The 21,239-nt window shown below is 38.9% G+C and overlaps 1 protein-coding gene across 4 annotated transcripts in view; it reads right to left on the bottom strand.

Moving 5' to 3' along the window:
- The window catches only part of PAPOLA (poly(A) polymerase alpha), a 58,053-nt gene extending 37,437 nt beyond the window's left edge, over window positions 1-20,616 (bottom strand). For 2 of the 4 annotated variants that reach the window (XM_081229143.1, XM_081229145.1), the window contains exons 1-4: window positions 20,381-20,616; window positions 5,532-5,717; window positions 4,947-5,013; window positions 243-324 (exon numbers count right to left, since the gene is read on the bottom strand). In XM_081229143.1, coding sequence (XP_081085269.1) covers window positions 243-324; window positions 4,947-5,013; window positions 5,532-5,717; window positions 20,381-20,388 — 343 coding nt within the window. In that variant the 5' untranslated portion in view covers window positions 20,389-20,616. The remainder of the gene's footprint in view (window positions 1-242; window positions 325-4,946; window positions 5,014-5,531; window positions 5,718-20,380) is intronic. The other 2 variants (XM_081229144.1, XM_081229146.1) reach the window with 2 other exon arrangements.
- Window positions 20,617-21,239: the final 623 nt, after the last annotated feature.

Raw genomic sequence — 21,239 nt, 5'->3', positions numbered from 1 at the left:
TGTGGCTACTACTACAGAGAAACTGAACTTTTTATTTTACTTAATACTGCATTGGAGGATACAGGTATGAAAGGTATAATTTTATATCCTTCTTCTTACCAAATTTAGGCTCCCTGAAGTACTCTCTTCCATGCAAACCTAAGCTGTATAATACACTGCAAGTAACTGAGATGGATGTGTCATTATAATTTTTAAAAAATTAAAAAAGTATCCCTTCTCAAGATAATTAAAACAATATTTACCTTTTGTATGTACTCCTAATCTATAAGATCCAAATGTAAATATTTTTCCACCAACATTTTCAATTACAGATTGTGGAAGATTCTGTTGAAGCAAACAAAAAATAGTTATTTTGCCAGTGAAGCACAAAGGTAACTACTTCAAATAACACTGTACATTAAAAAAAAAAAAAAAACCAAACCCAAGTAAGATTTCTACGCAAATTTATACAGAGGGTAAACAAACTATAAGCTCTACAAAATACCAGGCCTTCACAGATCAACCTAACTCGAAATTTAAGCAATTTTCAACTTTCAATTAGTGTTAGAATTTTGCCACATTTTTGGAAACTGCTATAAAGACTGTGGTAGAGAAGATCATGTGATTCCACAGAAGCAATGTTAGAATCAGAAATTTTATTCATGATAAGGTGCTGCATAAATCATGAATGTTAGAATATAACAAAAACACATTCTGATTGCTTAAAAGATTGTATTCAATGATTATACCAAATATGCCACAGTACATTAGACGATAAGTTTACTGTATCAAAAGTGACTTTAAGGCCAATAAGGCTACGTTTAATAGTTTAGTAGGCTTTAGTGGGATGATTTTGAGCAGAACTAAACTTACTGATGATTTCTTAGAGTAGAAACACCAGGAATGAGGAGAAAGGAAAGCACTTAAAAATCATCTTCCTGACCCTGGTATGACTATAAAGTACTATGGAGAATACTTAACCACCCTTGGTGGTAAGGATAATGTCTGTCCACAAAAAAAACCCCACCAAATCTTAATGTGTGCTAGATCAATGTTTCTCTTTACTTTCTAATTCCTCAGTAGAGTCTTACTCAGTAGCAGAACATAAAAGAGACCACTCTTCCCCACCACCCTCCCAAAGTGACATAAATTGTTACTTCATATTCCAACAACCTTAAAAATAAATTGTAAAAGGCTCACGGGATTCCCTTGTTTTTTAAGGGCACACTTAATTATCACTTATAGAAAACAGGCAATTTAAATGTGTAGTATTACATTTTTAAAAAGGAGACACCACCATCTCTTCCTATGTTTAGATATTTTAAAAACCACTTGTACGGTTGGCTTGGTTATTTAAATTAAGCCAGCAAGGTGTGTACAGAAATATGCCTACAAAGGAAGATAGGAAGAAACTACCTGAGAATAATGTTCTGTGGACATCTCTAGTAAAATACAAATCTTTCGGATAAGCACTCTCCAGGAGAACTGTCCAATACAGTAGGCACTAGCTATATTTCACTATCACTTGAAATGTAGCTAGGGTGGCTGAGGAGCTGAATGTTTAATTTTAGTTAATTTAAACGGAAATAGCCAAGTGTGGCTGGTGGCTACTGTATTAGAAATTAGTATGTTTATAGCTATTACAGTTGTAATCCAGAAATTAAGATTTCTTAATTAACATCACAGAAGAACTTTTCAATTGCAAATCTTTTTTAAGTCTCAGGATATTAGATGGCAAACAAATCAAACAACTTAAGTAAAATTCATATTTTATATAAATTTTCCCCAAAATATTATAAATTAATTGTAACTATACATCAAAAACCAGTGGTTCTTGGGACTTCCCTGGTGGTCCAGTGGTTAAGATTCCATGCTTCCACTGTAAGGGGTGCAGGTTCAATCCCTGGTCAGGGAACTAAGATACCACATGCCATCCAAAAAAAAATCAGTGGTTTGCTACTGATTTAACTGGAGATATCTTTGGTTGTCACAATTTGGGGAGACCAGACAGGCAGTGCATCTAGTTGGAAGAGTGCTGCTTAACATCTTCCAGGACAGTCCCTAAAAAAGAAATATATGAGGAATTCCCTGGTGGTCCAGTGGTTAGGACTCCACACTTTCACTGCCAAGGACGCGGGTTCAATTCCCTGGGCGGGGAACTTAAGATCCCACAAGCCACGCGGCGTGGCCAGAAATGCAAGAACTACGTGGCCCAAAATACCAATAGTGTCAACATCAAAACATCCTGTATCAGGTCTTAAAACCAAGCAGCTGAGGAAGAAATTCTCCCTAGGAAAAGAGATACAAAAGATCAAACTTGTAGGGTTTCCCTGGTGGCGCAGTCGTTGAGAGTCCGCCTGCCGATGCAGGGGACACAGGTTCGTGCCCCAGTCCGGGAAGATCCCACATGCCGCGGAGCGGCTGGGCCCGTGAGCCATGGCTGCTGAGCCTGCGCGTGCGGAGCCTGTGCTCCGCAATGGGAGAGGCCACAACAGTGAGAGGCCCGCGTACCGCAAAAAAAAAAAAAAAAAAAAAAAAAAAAATCAAACTTGTAAAGCCTAACCCCTAAAGTCCCATTCTCTAACCAATTTACTACCTACAGAGTTAGGCTACAAAGAAAAGGACACAGACAAATTTGATTAGGAATGAGCATTAATTTCATTAATCCAAACAATTTTTCTTACCCTCATATGAAAACCAGCAGGAAGAACTGTATCAAGAGTTACCAGTTAGGGCTTCCTTGGTGGCGCAGAGGTTAAGAATCCGCCTGCCAATGCAGGGGACACGGGTTCGAGCCCTGGTCCGGGAAGATTCCACATGCCGCAGAGCAACTAAGCCCATGCGCCACAACTACTGAGCCTGCGCTCTAGAGTCCGCAAGCCACAACTGCTGAAGCCCACACACCTAGAGCCCGTGCTCCGCAACGAGAAGCCAACGCAATGAGAAGCCCACGCACCGCAAGGAAGAGTAGCCCCCGCTCGCCGCAACTACAGAAAACCCACACGCAGCAACAAAGACCCAACACAGCCAATTAATTAATTAATTAATTAATTTTAAAAAATAGAATTACCGGTTAAAGAAACTAACTAGGCACTCAATTACTGAAACAAAACTATCAATGAGACAGTACTCGTTTCACATTAAATAAATCTAAGTTCTGGCCTTCTAACAGTTTTCAACTTAAATGTCTAAGAAAAAGCCATTAAAAACAAAGCTATGGGTTTCCCTGTGGTGGCGCAGTGGTTGAGAGTCCGCCTGCCGATGCAGGGCACACGGGTTCGTGCCCTGGTCGGGGAGGATCCCACATGCCGTGAAGCGGCTGGGCCCGTGAGTCATGGCCGCTGAGCCTGAGCGTCCGGAGCCTGTGCTCCTCAATGGGAGAGGCCACAACAGTGAAAGGCCCACATACCACACAAAAAACAAAAAACAAAGCTGTGTTCCCTATACAATATTAAAGAATCACCTAAGTTTAATAAATGAGTAAAAATACTTAAACCTGGACATCCTTTGCTCAGCTCAAAAAGAAGTTCTTTTTAAAATATCATTTTTATCAAAACTCTATCAATGACAAATATGTAGTATACATGGAGTCCCCAGTTTAGAATATTCTGGTTGCTAAAGTTTTAATCAGTTGCTTTGAAATATATATACACTGCTTTAAGAAAACAATATTATAAATTTGACTAAAGCCAGAAGACTTTAACTAACTTTTCTTCTATCTTGATACCTTCTCTCAGGTTTTCTTCTACCTTTGGTTCTCTTACCATCAATTTTTCAGCTCTATTATAGACTAAATATGCATTTTGTACTACCCTGGAAAAATGACCGCTATTTACAGAGTTTTTAAAAAATGTCTTCTAAACACAACTTTACGAATACATTTCCACAGAACGAACATATGGACACCAAGGGGAGAAAGTGGCCGGGGTGGGGGGTGAATTAGGAGATTGGGATTGACATATATACACTAATAAATATAAAATACATAACTAATAAGAACCTGCTGTATAAAATAAATAAAATTCAAAAAAAACACAAAAAACTACATTTCCTTTACCAGAAGCCTATTCATGGATTCAACAGTTGTATGATTTTCTTTTAAAAAGTTATTAGAAACTCAAAGAATGTTATTATAAAAAACTAAATAGATAATTCAGTTTGAGTCTAACATCTGAAGGCCTAAAAAATGCTCACTGTTGCAGAATTCCTTAAAAGGTAACAAGATTCTAAAATACTTAATAAACATGTTTAATACATTTTTTCTAAGTGAAGCAAATGTTTTATTGAAATCAGCTGTCAAACCACAATTTATCCAAATGACAATGATACATTGTTCTTAAAAGAGTGGGCACAAATATGGCACAGACACAATCCAGCATCTATCAAAATACCATCTGTAAAGAACCTGACTTATTTCGTGCTGTGTGTGAATGTGGTCCAGCATATAAGGTAGACTCAAAACCAGTCAATTTTTTTCTTGATAACATGAAAAACATTTCACTACTTTGCCTCAAAATTAAGCACACTCATCTGTCTGTTAACAACCGTGTTTAATACATTTTTTAAAGCACCTTTTGAGGGAAACATTATTTCTGTGAAGCATGTAAGTAATTACTGAGCTTTGAAGTGTTACAACCAAAAGTATTTATAAAATCACTGCATTCAGTTCAGTATTTCCTGCTTTCAAAATAGCTAGGTACCGGGACTTTCCTGGCGGTCCAGTGGTTAAGACTCTGCCCAATGCAGAGGACTCGAGTTTGATCCCTGGCTGGGGGACTAAGATCCCACATGCTGCACGGTGTGGCCAAAAAAAACCCCCCAAAACCCCCAAAAAAGCTAGATACCAAATACAAATTCTGCTGTCAACAGTCTAAAACACATTCCGCATTCAAGACTCTAAATAGTTATATAAGACAATTGCTGCGTTCAGCTGGCAAATTACTTCCTATACTATTAAGTCACCTTACCTTGATTTCACTGATTTCTCGTATCCACTCTTTTACCAGGTTATTTAATTTTCCCAAAATTAAAATCCTGTTGATAGAGCAAATATCAATCAAGTATCAAGTTGTTTGTTATTCTAGATCACTACTAATTAAAATGAAAAAGCTTTCAATAGGTGGCTTCCTAAATTTTAACCAGTTTTTAAGTTATCAGAAAGAAAGTTTATAGTAGTTAGCTATATGTAGGCACTGTTACACTGGGTGAGGCATTCCTCTAGCTGAGCAAGGCATTCCCCTTTCTCCTGACAATGCTGTAGTACTATACTAACCAAAAGTATCACAAATCTAAATTAAGGGAACAGAACTTAGACGAAAAGTTTTTTCTAGGTATCACTCTTGTTTGAAACAGACATATATTGGGGAGAATAATTCTGACTTGCTGAGTTCCTCAAAATTAGTTTATTATGTTAATAAAAAATTATAACTTAAAAAAAGATATACATATACACTAATATGTATAAAATGAATAATAAGAACCTGCTGTATAAAAACATAAATAAAATTCAAAAAAAGAAAGATATATACATACACACCCCACAACACACTGACCTGCGCTGCAGTTCCTCTTCCTCTTCAAAAACGCCAAAAGGCTTCAGAGTCTCAATTAGTTTCTGGGTAAGCAGGCAGTCAGTCTCCTTGGGGGCTGCTAAGCTGATGGGAGAGGTAATGCCATAGTGCTTCTGTGGTGGCTGTGTTTGCTGTGATCCCTGCGTTGTAACTGGACTGCAAACAGAACTGGATAAAATTACCGTCAAAAAATTTCTACAATTTAAAACTAATCAGCATGACTAGAAAAAAATGCTTTAGTAAAATGCATTTCTAAACATAGTTCGTTCCCTGCCATACCCCAAAAAACTTTCAATACATTTTGTTTGTTTTAAAACAAAAAGTAACACAAAAATTAAGTGATGAAAACATTAGCTCTCCTCCCACTCCAAGGATTTTAACTTTGTCACTATCTAAATATCTAAATAAACTATAAATAAGAATCCAGATCAGGGACTTCCCTGGTGGCGAAGTGGTTAAGAATCTGCCTGCCAATGCAGGGGGACACAGGTTCAAGCCCTGGTCCGGGAAGATCCCACATGCTGAGAAGCAATTAAGGCCGTGTTCCACAACTACTGAAGCCCACACGCCTAGAGCCTGTGCTCCACAGCAAGAGAAGCCCCTGCAATGAGAAGCCCACACACTGCAATGAAGAGTAGCCCCACTCGCCACAACTAGAGAAAACCCACACGCAGCAACAAAGACCCAACGCAGACCAAAAAAAAAAAAAAAGAAACCAGATCAAATAAATTGCTAGAGAAAATGCAATCTAGGATATAGTGGACTTCTGAGAAATTTTACTTACTCCTTGCTTCTTGAAAAGAAGCAATTCCTGATTTTTACAACCAAAAGGGTTTTAATATAACTGGTGAAAAGGTATGGCATGCTCTAAAGAAAGGCTTTAGGAAATTAATCTGACTCAATTATTTTTTGGTGAAGCCAATTCTTGGGTTTTTTTCTCCCTTTTTTTTAATAGCCAAAATCTATTAAATTGTTATTTCTAAAGAGATGAGGATATATATAAAAACACTATTTTACCAATACAACAGACTCCCCGAATGGAATTTCACATCTGACTTGCAATGAATAAAACTCATAGATAATGAGGCAAATAACATAAACATAACTTGGAGGGGAAGAACTATATTCACACTAAGTTTGTTACAGAATTTTTGGTATGAGATTTACACTTCAACAATAACTAGTCAACAGTTTTTCCGTTTTAAGAGCAATTCCTGATTTTTACAACCAATAGGGTTTTAATATAACTGGTGAAAAGGTATGGCATGCTCTAAAGAAAGGCTTTAGGAAATTAATCTGACAATTATTTTTTGGTGAAAACAATTCTTGTTTTTTTTTTTTTCCTCCCTTTTTAAATCAATGGACAGGGACTCTAAAGATAAGCAGCACAATTATTAACTAAAAACTACCTGGTCAAATAACATACAGAACCAGGTAAGGACTAAGGAAGAAGATAACATCTGAATCAGTTATTTGCCCCAAATTCTGTTCCTTACGAAATAATTTATACACACACACCCCTACTTTTTTTCAAGTTCTAAATATATATATATACTTTTAATTAAAGTGCAATAATCTACTAAAGCAATAAGATGCCAGAAACCTATGGCAGGTAAGTCCCATTATGCATTTACTACCTATCCCTGGGTTCTGGTTTATACTATGACTGCAGGACTACGTTTTATATTTTGTCTTCTGATATCAACAGAAAACCTAAGAATGCCAGGAAGCCCATAGTGTTTGTTACTAATTAGTCACTAGGCTGTATAGCATTTAATCAATGCTTCCTAAACTAGTTATGCATTGTCTCAATTTTAATTCAGATTTTATAGTAACATTTGCTGAATATGAGTCAGATTTATTATCTCATAGCAATTAACTTATGTCTCATCACTTCCTCCTACTACTTTAAATTGCATAGCTATACAAGGCTATGATGTTAATTCAGAGCTGCGGATCCACATGAGCACCAAGCATTCTCAAAAGACTAAATATCTTAATGTTCTATTTTTCAAATTTATGTAGCATCTCCCATGATTAGAATATACAAATTAACATTAAGTGTAAATGCATTCATAATATCTTGGTTAATACATATTTTCATCAATCAACAAATAGTTATCATCAGGTTCCACAAAGCTGACACCAAAAAGGTGGCCCTCAAAACTGCCTAACCATTTCTTCACACCATGCTCTAATAGATTCCAGATAAATTACGTATTAAGTTTAAAAAAATACACTTAACACATATCTTAGTATAATTATATTTTCTTGCATTGTTCATTGCTTCATATGAGCTTCTCCAAGTAAACTATAGCCCTTCATGACCACCCCAGGATTATGAATACTTTTTACAAATGATTTTAACCTAAGTAGAGTCAGATATGAAAACAAGTGTAAAATCCTTTCGAGCTAGACTTGGTTCATGCAAGGAGAGCTTTCAAGTCAAGTGTAAATTGAATTCATGTTTTCCTACCTTAAAATAATAAACCTCTATTAGATTGTTTTGTTTTGAGCAAACATCTGCATTCTTTTCCTTTCTGAAGGGGCTTTAAATTCATTACCAGTTGAGTTTGGATGATCACCAAAATGAGTGCCCATTCTCTGTGGGCTTAAGCTTTCTTGCAGATTCCCATTTTTTCTTTCTCAAAGTATTCAGGTTCTTCATTGTCATACAAAAATCAATGCTTGGAAAGACCCTTGTCTACTTCAACTGTATTAACAGAATATTGGATATAGACTCAGATTTCTTCCCTTTTTTAAAAAATCTATTTATTTATTTATTTTTGGCTGCATTGGGTCTTTGTTGCTGTGCGTGGGCTTTCTCTAGCTGCGGTAAGCAGGGTCTACTCTTCGTTGTGGTGCGCGGGCTTCTCGTTGCGGTGGTTTCTCTTGTTGCAGAGCACGGGCTCTAGGCGCACGAGCTTCAGCAGTTGTGGCACAAGGGCTCAGTAGCTGTGGCTCACAGGCTCTAGAGCGCAGGCTCAGTAGTTGTGGCGCATGGGCTTAGTTGCTCCACAGCATGTGGGATCTTCCCGGACCAGGGCTCAAACCCGTGTCCCCTGCACTGGCAGGCGGATTCTTAACCACTGCACCACCAGGGAAGTCCTGGACTCAGATTTCTAAATTTAAACCAAGTTTGTCTACTTTAATTTGAAAAAAAAAAAAAAATTGATGTCTACATTAGTTTCCACATGAACATTTTGATGGGGAAACAAATCATACTCCGGTTGTAAATGTTTATTTATTCAAAATGTAGTCACGTCATATAAAACCACATTTACTTGTCCCATCTAATTCAAAAAAGAACATTATAGGGGGACGTTCCTGGTGGTCCAGTGGTTGAGAATCCGTCTTGCAATGCAGGGGACGCCAGTTCGATCCTTGGGGGGGGAAACTAAGATCCCACATGCCTCAGGGCAACTAAGTCTGCACACTGCAACTACTGAGCCCACGTGCCACAACTAATGAGCCCACATGCCACGACTACAGAGAAGCCCGTGAGCTGCAAGGAAAGATCGCGCCTGCCGCAACTAAAAAAAAAAAAACAGAGAGAGAACATATGTATCACATATCTCTGTATGTACACATATCTAAAACAAGTTACATATAGAACAATACTAATTCAAGAACACATATGAAAAGAAATGAAAGTAAATCACAACCAAATAAAAGGAAAGAAACAAATACATGTTTTGCAAAGTACAAGATACCTGTGTCTCCAACAGAAATGGCTTAATCTTACACTAAGTGGCTAGACTAGGAATTCTAGGCTGCCAGATACTCTGAATGTCCAAAATGTAGAAATATTAGCTATGATTGAGCTTTAAATGGAAGAAGTCAAAATTTTCCATTTAATTTTTAATATTATAAATTAAGTAGAGTGATAAAATAACTTAAGGGTCTTTTTGTTGCTGTTCTGTTTCTAACAAAACAAATATACACACTCCAATATTGGGTAATGTGAAGGATTCTGCTTTACAGACTTTCTCCTGGAACTATACACCAGACAGCTATCAATCCCAAGAATGCAAAGCTCTCCCTCAAATTCCTGAACACATGAGACGCCTGCCCATGTCTGTCACTTTCTAGAGACATTTTTACCAGTATTTAGTTTTCTCCAGACATTATTTTAAAAATAACTTCTACAATTATATAAAACAATAAGAAAAAAAACTAGATATGGAGCCACAGTATTTGTGATCCACTGAAATTTCTTTCTGGTTTTCAATTTAAATATCAAGAACAGCTGTGCTTTTCCTGAGTAACTGGCTCATTTTCATCTCATGAACATATCTGTACTTACCTTTAGGCTACTGCCTGAATTCTTAGAGCAAAACTGGTGGCCATCCAGCAAGTTCTCTACAAAAATCCAAAAATCACTGTACTACTGTAAGAACTGTTTTAGTACCCTAATTTCTTGCTGTTTTATATCTCTATCCTGATTCTCCCTTGTCATCCACCTTTAATGCAAACACCGTGCTAGTTTTAAAATGTGACTAAAGCATTCTTAAAGGTCTCAGTCCTTTCTGGGTCAGAGCAAGATATAAATACCTATACATACAGTACATATACGAATCTTGCCCCCCTCCAAAATTACAAAAGACAGTCAAACACTCCTCCCCCCACCCCACTTTTTTGGGAGTCAGGAGGGGGAAACGAAGAGGGCACAATACTAAATATTTTCAGAATTCTTCTCTCTCTTAGAACATAGGGTATTTTGTTTATAATATTTAAAATAATTTTCATCAAGGCAAAGCTTACCCAGGACATATACCCACCTTTCCTTTTTTATTATTATTATTTTTAATTTCAACAACATTCTATGTAACAATTCCATTCCAACTACACTTGTTCTGCCTCTTGGCATCTTGGTCCCACTCTTTCTACTCCCCTGCTATGCCAGACTACCATTCATACTGCTACCAAGTGTTACCTTCCTAACACACAGCTTCCTTAGAAACCCACATGACTTCTGGTAATGGCATTCAAAACTCTGTCCACAAAAACTGCTCTCAACCCAGGAGCAATCTGAAAAGAGACAAAGCAGGCCTGATTTCACTTCTAACAGTTATACTACTCTGGTTTCACTTCTGCCACTAGTTATGTGATTCTTGTTAAGTTGTAACTCTATGGATTTACCTTAGAATTTATTATATCTCTTCTCTACTTTGGGTGGCAAACTAGAAATTTAAATACTATAACATGTTTATGACATGAAAGTCCCGTTTCCAAACACGGAAAGTTTTTAAACCAATACTCAAAAGAAAGGTCCAATCTTTCCTCATGCTAGGCTGTCTAAGACCTAACTCTAATTAGGATAAATATTTAGGTACTTAGAAATGGCAACATTTTTGTGAAATTGGCATATGACTGTAGGCTGCTTATTTTGGCCAGATACTTGTTTCAAAAGTTTAAGCATCCAATTTAACCAATACATGTGCTCTGAAATATCAAGAGCCACTTTGATTACAGTAACTATAAAGCTAACTCAAATAGTGCAAGTTCCTATGATTTGTAAACTATAGTTTACTAGCCATACATTCAAATAGTCGAAGTATGATCAACCTTTGGACATATCATATTGACGACCACTTTAAGTCAGTGAGGAAAGTTAAGGAATACTCAAATGAAAGACCTATATTAGTACCTGTTTTCACTAAGTGAATGAAATCCAAAGAGGATTTTCACTTTTACGAAAAAAAAGGCAAAAAGCAAAACCACTCTTCGTTTCTTTTGCAAGCGGTTTCAGAGGCAGCATGCATGCTCCCGGGTAGCAAGAGCGACACTAACAAGCTTCTTCCCCAGGATATACGTATATTCAGCATCAAACTACCATAGCCTGGAACTGTGTCTGTGAGCAGCAATGCTTTATCTCAATTTATTCTATGCATCTGTTAGCAAGATGTGTATAAGGTAGTTGCTTCTTCATTTTATGCCGTTTTGGCTTACAAAAGCTTTCACAGGACCTCTATTTTTGGATAGGGAGGGAAACCTGTATTCTTAATATGTTCTTAAATCAACTTTTAAAAGTTTCACTGCAAATCAAGGAAGCACATTAAGACGATCACTTTTTCTGTCAGCCTGGAGAAAAACAAAGCTGATGTACATCTGGTAAAAAATGAAAGACTTATTATAAACCTCCAACGTTGGCAATGGCGTAAGAAAATGAGCGCTCTTATCCATCACAAAGGATGTGAACATGGTATATCATTTTAAAAAGCAATCTGGCAATATTCATCAATTTTTTTTTAAAGCTTATGTCTAGCAACTTCAACTTCACCTCTAGCAATCTATCTTACAGAAATACTAGGACACAAGGACTCAAACTGAAGGCCCTGATGTTGGAAGACATATCCTCTTTAATTTACAACACATTTTTAGTATATTAAATGTGTACATTAAAGCACAAATTTCCACTGCTCCTGGAGTACGAATACAATGGCTTAGAAGACAGGCCAAATACGGGCCCAAAATCCTGTTCAGCAACAGTAAGCTTGAAATGAGCAATGTCTACCACAGCATTATCCTTTATAGAGGGAGCATGTTTGGTATTTGTAAATAAATACCTCTCTTGACCCTACAGATTCTGGAATTTGACCCTTCTTATAGGAATAATACAAAAGATACCCAAGGTTGTTCACTGGAGCACTGTACACAATGCACCAACAAACTGGAAACCACCTAAATATCCATTAATATAATATAGGACTGGCGAATTATAGTACATTCTTACAACTTAATACTATGCTATATAAAAAGAATGAGGTGGTTATCACATGTAGTAGCATGGAAACATGCCCACAATATGTCAGGTGAAAAAAGTTGTAGAATATAATTATGACAATAGCTAGTATTTATTGAAACCTCAACATATTCCAGTTAGTGTGGCAAGCACTTTACATTATTCCTGACTATTCCAACGACTCTATTCACTGGGTCAGGATATGATCTCAGGCATCTGACTATAATCATAGCTTCTATACATCTTTCACAACATACAGTCTTGTACCTTTAAAAATTATTTGTGTATTATGTCTATACATGCATAGAAACACACGAAGCAGAATTGATTGGTGGAAGAATTTCATCTTCAAGGATTTTGTTTCCATTTGTTAAAGTACTTTTAAAGATAAATATTAATGAAGTCATACAAAAGTTGAAAATCATCGAATTCTACTATTCACCATTAAGTTTGTGATAGTAAAGAGGCTAAAACCACACCCTAAAATCATTCCCCAACAGCAAGGGACAACAAACAAATGTTCAATTTAAATCAATAATTAGATTTTTGATTATTAGCTTTGTAGTTTATGCTAATCAAAATGTTATTTTAAAGAACTGAAAGAAAAACCTTAAAATGGATTTTTCAGTGTAATGCTTTGTGATTAGAAAATTAAATACAAAGCAAACCATGATTTACAGCTCTAGAAAACTGGTAAAGCACCAAAGCTATCTATCAAACTTCATCAATCCTATTTTCCTACAAGCACCTTTTCCTCATTTAAGTTATTTTTCCCAGAAAGTATATTACTAGGCTGAAATTTACTGAACTAGGATCCTAAATATGTATGATAGACAACGCTAAGATCAGGAATACAGAGACAGTCTCTATCCTCAGTGACAATCTCAAATTTGGTCTGGGATTCAGATCTTTAAACAACAGATCAGTACAAAGTAAAAGTTTAAAATAAACATTACAGAAACAAAGAATCAAGGATATACCAAAGGAAAAGGTTAAGGAGGTATGCACTCTAAATGACTTGGAGAAGGGGAAAAGAGAAGTCTCTGCAGATGACTAACACACAAAGGAAAGGACAACAAATCACCAGTGGTGTTTTCTGAAATAGTTAATATTTAACGACTTTCATCGCAATTTAAACAAAGCTCATGCTACTGATGAATCTCTGCCTCCTCACATTGGGCATGTGGAATTGGTGGCACGTAGTACTAAAAGGGTCAATTGCCTCAAAATGTATAGATCGTAGCCAACAGAAAACACTGTCATTTCTTGCTAGTTTTAGTCAGTGAAGTTAAAACTGAAAGCTTAACTTACTTGATATTCTTCTTTAGAAGTAATCAGATAAATCACAGTAACACTTAATGGGTAAATCCCAAGGTGGTCCAGTAGTTAAGAATCTGTCTTGCAATGCAGGGGATGCCGGTTCAATCCCTGGTCCGGGAACTAAGAACCCACACGCCACAGAGCAGCTAAGCCCGCGCACCGCAACTACTGAGGTCGCACGCCACAACTACAGAGCCCACACGCCACAACTAGAGAGAAGCCTGCGCACCGCAACAAAGAGACCAAAGAGACGGCGCACAGCAACAAAAGATCCCGCATGCCACAACTAAGACCCAACACAGCCAAAAAATAAATGAAATATTTTTTTTAAAACCACAGTATGTAATTTGCTGTTTAAAGGCTTTAACCTTAAACGTAATGTGCCCATTCAAATTAAGCAGGAAAAAAGGACATTGAACAGAATAGGAATATGGGATCTCTCTGAAGTATCGGAATATGCATTAAATATTAATTCTTAGCAGAAATAATACAATCTCCTCTTTCACAAGAAGTTTAACACATATTTAAATTTTACCTGTAGCTTAGAAGTCAAGCATATAGTCAAGATAACGTATTTGCTCACTAAGACATTATTCTAAGGATGGCTAATTCACCTGCCATCCTGGGTAACTGGTACTAAGCATAGTTAGAACCTAACTATAGTCTTAAAATATGTATTCCAGGTGGATCATCCAGCCAATATTTAGTAAGCAGCAGCAGAGGCTCAAATATAGATGAAGCAATAGTTAACGCTCAAGGGGAATACATGATGATGAATCCCAATGCCAAACTTTGGAAATAAAAGGTTGATTATACAGAGAAAGGGTACTTGTTACTGAATTGTGACAATGGCCAGGTTAGTTTTCCTTCCTTCCTGAGGGGCACTTCCAACTGCCCCTCTGCCCTCTCTCCAAGAGGGGCTAGAAGTAAAAAAAAAACAAAAAACAGCCAAACCACAGCATTCCTGCATCAGTATTTGTCAAGCACAATTTGAAAATGAAAGAAATGTAACTAGAGAATCTAAAAAGTATAAAAATGTCTCAGAAAAGAATAGTCAGGGCTTCCCTGGTGGCGCAGTGGTTGAGAGTCCGCCTGCCGATGCAGGGGACATGGGTTCGTGCCCCGGTCTGGGAGGATCCCACATGCCGCGGAGCAGCTGGGCCCGTGAGCCATGGCTGCTGAGCCTGCGCGTCCGGAGCCTGTGCTCCGCAACGGGAGAGGCCACAACAGTGAGAGGCCCGCGTACCGCAAAAAAAAAAAAAAAGAATAGTCAAAAATGTATTAAATCATAGTATTACAAACAGGAAATGCAATTTAGATGTTTCTGATAACCAAAATGACAGGAACACTATTCTTAAATAAAACCTTATTTAAAACTATAAAGACGACTGTAAAATGCAAGAAGCTGGTTTCTGAACAAAATATAGAGGGAACAGAAATGTGAGACAATCCTGTGATGGAAGAGGAATAAAAATATCAAATTTAAACTCCTATATTTTTTTCTTCTGCAAATCCTTAAATTTTCAAATGAGAATGCTATAAAATTCTGCAGACCTGCAATCCAATGACTAAAAAACAACTATCTTCCACACAACTTGATCTTGAAAATTAAGTATACTTAAGACATACAAACAGACTCCCACTGAGCTGATGAAACATAGTTCCCAACAAGATACACAGAAAATGGTACAGTACTAGAATGAGAATGAAACATGGAACCCAGAGTTGAATTCGGCTGCAGTCTACAACTTAGCACCCTTAAGACCTTAGAGGAGTGACGACTTTGAGCCTCACTTTACAAGAACTAATATCTCCTGCAATGGTGCTGTTTTATGAATCATAAACTCAGATTGTACAATTATTTAAAAGCTGCTGAATAATCAGAACGATGAACATACCAAATAAAAGACACGCCTCTTCCACCAACCAAAAATGAAAAATAGCTGGGACTCCAAGTGGCCTCATTTTGCCTGAGAGTAGCTTTTATAAACCTGCCTAGATGCAACTCAGGGTGAAATTTAATTGTAATGTTAACTTGAAGTAGTTTAGTTACCAAGGAATGGAATATTCTGATGAATCAAAACATTTTAAAAGTTAAATGTTTTCAAGCCAGAAGGCTTTGGGGGGTTGAGGGAGGGGGTGTCAGGGAGTGGGAACTGACTTACAAATTCACTCAAATCCAATGATCTTCCCTCCCAACTTCTCCATCAAAAGCATGAACCGACAACATGCTTAAAGTAAAATACCACATTTCAAAACCATAACTAACATTTATTAAGCAGCAAGCAACTCATTACAAAATCTCTACATCTTAAAATCTGAGAATCAAAATCTCTCAGTTAGAAGTTACCTTTCAAAGGTTATCTAATACACTGTTTTTCACTGACAACAAAAAAAGTCTTTAAATCATATGTGTGTCCATTCCTCCAGACCATTCAAAAACCACCAGAGATGCTGCACAGTCACTACCACTGGAAACAGCGCAGCTTGGGACAGCTGTCAGCTGTTACTATACATCAGTTTCTCGAACTTTTGGGGCTTAGGACCCTTTCACAACTCTTAAAATTTATTGAGGACTCCAATGACCTTTTGTTTATATGGATTATGTCTGCCATTATTTACTACATTAGAAATTACAACAGGGAAATTTTTGTATAGTAACAAGAAATCTATTACATGTTAACATAAATGACTTTTTAAAAAATAACTGGTTTCCAAAACAAAAAACTTAGTGAGAAGAACAGTACTATTTTACATTTTTGCAGATCTCTAACTCTGGCTTAACCAAAAATAGCTAGTTCCCATATCTGCTTCTGCATGCAATCCCTTTTGATAAGTTGTTTTGGTAGATGCACAGGAATAAAACCTGGCATTACACCATTATAACTAGAAAACAGTGTTCTAATAGCCTTTTCAAATAACTTTGGATATTCTTCTTTGATATTACACCAAATGCCACAAGTGGTAATTTCTTAGAGACTAGTTACAGTATGAAAGCAGAAACCACAGCAATAAACCCTTTGTACTCTTGCATTAAAATCAACTGGTCCACCTTGCACTTTAAATGTACCTTTATCCATGCATGATTTTATTACATCATGGTTGGTGGTTTGGAAAATGTGGGTTCACTTAAGATATGCATATCTTCCAAATGTTGGCACATTATTATACAAAATCAAAAAAATTTTTCACTAATATCACCATCAATCAAATCAGAAACATTTTTAATTACTGGGAGGCTGTCAAGCTCACAATGACAGAAAGAAGCATTCTAAAATTCTGATTTTTGCTTGAAAGCTCAAATTTTATCACTGGCCACAAACACTGCCAGTTGTTCTCCTTAAAGAGACAGGCTCCATTTTTCAAGTAAATGCTAAGTAGTCAAGTATGAACATCATAGTTCATCAATTGTTCTTTCAGGTAAAAACAGAGCTCAATGAGAAAAGCACTAGCTTAACTCACAAATCAATCATACATGTGCTCTTGGCAAAACCATCCTACTTTTTAGCATACAGCTTTATGTGTACTTCCCATTTTATCACAACATACTCAAAAAACTCAAGGGTCAAGACTTAATAAAATTAACATTTTTTTACTGCTTCATCAAGGACTTTTTTTTCCAAACTGTGTGTGTTTGTGTGCATGTGTGTAATGACGTAATACAATGACAACTAGTAGAATACAGTGCCTCTGCCTTGATTCTTCCTAAAGCATCATTACCCACCACTGCTTTTGCACCACTGGTGCAAACGTCAACAGACTAAAGAAGACATAACATCTCAATATTATGAAAAGTTTGGACTTTATGTACTCCCTAAAAGGATCTCAAGGACCCCCAACATCCAGGCTTCTACAAATCACACTCTGAGAACCACTGCTACACGATATTACTACCCACCAAAGGTCCCAGTTCTACCTCTTATCACTACATGAAACTACTCCATTTCCCTCTTTTTTGTGACAACCCCAAAAATATGGAAGAAAAGCTATCGTCTCCCCCAAGTCTTGCTAAATATCTCTTCCAATAACATTCTACAAATGTGGCATGAATGCTAAGTCACTGATAATGTTTACTCCCCTTAAAGTCTTTTTATTACCAGTGTGATAGCTAGAACTGAGCTGATGCAAATCATGATCTGACCAGCACACAGTAAGGCAGAAACTGTAATATAGTTCTCATACAGGTATTATACACTGTATTAATGCAGTGGTTCTCAACAAGATGTTGGCCCCCAAGGTACATCTGGCAATATCTGGACACATTTTTGGTTGTCATTACCAGGACACGGGGGGTGGGACTCCCACTAGTAGGTAGAAGTCAGGCATGCTGTTAAACACCCTGCAATACACAGGACAGAATTATCAGCCTAAAATGTGAATAGCACCACCATGAGAAATCTGGTATTAATGGATCCTAAGACTATCAAAAATTTTGGAAGCTTAATCACCATGGCTCTTAAACCATACCAGCTTTTCAAAATTATATATGCAATTACATATGCTTTTGGACAATATATGGAGACCTGCTCACAATGTTTTCTAACGACGTAACTTCAGTAATCTGTTTTGATTTCATCCATTCTGACAATTTACCTATACCTTAACCCCCCCCACCCACACACAAAGACTTAACAGCCACACCAAACAGGAAAGTGGAAGTCAAACACAATACAGTCTGGAAATCACAATTCAAAACATCAAAGAAATAAAATTAATGACACCAGAACATGAAAAACAAAGAAAGCAAACTAATGAGAAAAAAGGCCTACTTAACTAGGCAGTCTATGGTCTTTTAGTTTACTTTAAAAGGACTATAGTACACATAGGGTTAACAATAAGAGAAAAGCTAATGAAAAACTGGCCATATTGTTCACATTTCAAGAAACACACTAGAAAGACAATATCCATGTGTGAGAATCTGCTGCCTTCACTTTGTCTTCCATTTTAAACATTTGCACTAACTTCCAAAGAATGTGAAGCACTTAGGTCTTTAAAGGAAAGGTATACCTCCCTTCCTCAAAGCATGTTGGGAAAAAGCAGGTATAAAAGAACTTTTAATTTCTAAAAAGACATAAATTATTTCTTCGTTAAAGCCCTTTAAGGCATACATTTCCTATTACTGATCAATTTTTAATACTGACATGATTATCAGAAAGAGAAGTCCTTTTTCCAAGACAGCAATAAAATGTGAGCTAACACAAAGAAGTCACATGGCATTACTGCATTTAGGTTTACTTTAATTGCTGCTGAATTGAAAAATGTCACAAAAATCTTGCTTAGACTCGGTTCTCCTAGTAACCCTTTTTATTGTTCCTTAAAAGGATGATTCAATTAACAAGAACCTTGCACCTTAAAAGATTTTAGGTCTGCTATATTTAATTAAAATTAACAAATATCCTCATTACAGAAATAATATGTTGATAGGCCTCTTAACAAAATGACTAGAGTGGGTGAGAAGGAAGGAGCATGAAATTCCTTTTTAAAATATCGTGTAAAATGGGACAGATGTCTTTAAAGCCTGTTTCAAAGTTAGAGCCTCACCTGTAAAGAGAGACATACACACACATATACACATACATAAATAAAACTGTAAAACTATAATCAGTGATATTTGCAGAAAAGAACTTGTTTTTACTTAAAAAATAAAATAAAATAAGCGTGAGGTGCTACGTTAGGTGTCTAGAAACCCCAAAATCTTTATTCTGCGTTTAAGGAAAACTTCAAGGGTCAATTACATGCTTCGGGGCTACAAAGAGAACTCGGCCCCCCATCTCTTACCCTTGAATCTTCAAAAATGGAAGAAATGCAGTCTCACGATTTAGGCCTCTACTCTGCTGTATACACGCAGAAAAAAAGGCTGTAATCTTTCGATCAACAATGAGTTCTCAAATTACATCCCATTCTTTGAGAGAGAAAAGAAAAAGAAAACTTCTTTAAAAAACCCAACAAGGGAAAGAAAGTATAAGATGCAGGCCTAGTGAGATTAGAAGGCATAGATGAACTACAATAAGAAAAAGTCTACCATCAGAAGAACAGAAAGTATCACTGCAGATGGAAAGACGGAAGCAAGATGAAATCCGGCGACCCTATCGAAACAACACCGGGAGAGCAACACGTAACGCAACGCCTTTCGACGGGGGGCACCCAGGAAAGTGCCCCTCTCCTGGCAGCCGAAAGGCTGGAGGAAACGGAGGCGGGGGGAGGGGGATGTTCGAACAGCTGGGCTCGGCGCTCAAAACTGGGCTTTTAACTCGTGCTCAGGCAAGCTGGGACGCGGAAGTGGGTTAACATTGGCGCACGAAGTGGGCATCTTGGAAACGGGAGGGAGAGCTAGGCCGGGAACAGAAGCAGAGAAACGAGCCTGAGAGGCGCCGGGGGGCGAGCCCAAACCCCGTGTGCAGACCCCGCGAGGAGCAGGGCCTTCCTCCCCGGCAGCTGGGCACCGAGGTTTTTTTTTCCCCCCTTTCTTTTATCGGACGAGGCCGAGTAGCGGGAGCAGTAGGGTTAGAAGATCCTCCGGCCCTTCCGGAAGGGGAAGGCCCCCGGCCCGACAGCCACCGAAGCCAGGAAGGGGTGGGGGGAAGCGGGAACCGAACACAAGGGGAAGTGCGGCGGCGAGTGGGAGAGGAAACAGGAAGAGCCCCAGTCCCGCCCGCCTCCCCCTCGGGGCGAGGGCCCGGCTCGCGCGCCCCCCTCCCCCTCCCCTCCCCCGACGCCCCCAAGGCCCCGCCGGCGTGCGAGAGAAAACAGAATACAAATCACTTACAACGGCATCGTCTCCTGCGCCGGCACCGCCCAGTCACTTCCCCCCCGCAACCGCCGCCGCTGCCGCCCTGGGCATGATCCACTGAGGCGGGAGGGAGGGGGGGGGCCTGCCTCAGCCCTGGGTCCAACCCCACTCCCGCACCCGCTCCCGCCGCTTTAAGCGCTTCTCCTCCTTCCCCTTCGTCCTAACATGGCGCCCGAGCGCTACCACAGCAACGTTCTAGAACCGCTGACGCCGCTACACACGCTATGCGTGCGCCTGCGCAGCAGCCGCCCGGCCCGCCGCGAAGCCTCACGGGAAGGGTAGTTCGTACGCCGGCAAGCGCTCCGGCGGCTTCCGCCCCAGTTGTGTCCGGCTTCCGCGGCACATGTAGGGCGTATGGGTGGGAGCCGATTGGGAGGCTCTGGGCTCGGGGGTGTCCCTCCTGCCGGGCCGCTCTTGTCGCCAATGGGGGCGATGCAGCCCGGAAGGCGCGAGGAAGGCCCCGGAGAGGCGCCGCTTCCGGTGCATTGTAAGGTCCCGCCGTTCTCTCCGCCCGAGGTCGCGGCGGCTGCGCTTCCCCTCGGACCGCGTCGGTGGAGGCGCTTGGAGGGGACCGAGGCGCCCACGCGTGCCCCGGGTGCCAGCCGAGCGCTGGGCTCAGCACGGGGACACTGGGTTGTAACAGGTTACTCAACCTCTTATTTTTTGCAAAGTGAGAGTAATGCCTGCTTCCTAGGGTAGTGGCGCCTATTTAATGGGATAATGCAAGAAGGGTGTTTGGCACTGCCGGGGACAGAGGGCTCAGAGACGTCACTAGGACTCCCGCCTTACCCGCTAGACTTGGTTCCCCCGGCGCGGAGCTTTGGAGTTGTTCTGT

The sequence above is a fragment of the Mesoplodon bidens genome, assembly GCF_964165515.1.
Source record: "Mesoplodon bidens genome assembly, chromosome: 3".
In the NCBI taxonomy this organism is placed as follows: domain Eukaryota; kingdom Metazoa; phylum Chordata; class Mammalia; order Artiodactyla; family Ziphiidae; genus Mesoplodon; species Mesoplodon bidens.
This window is presented reverse-complemented; position numbering and strand designations above follow the sequence as displayed.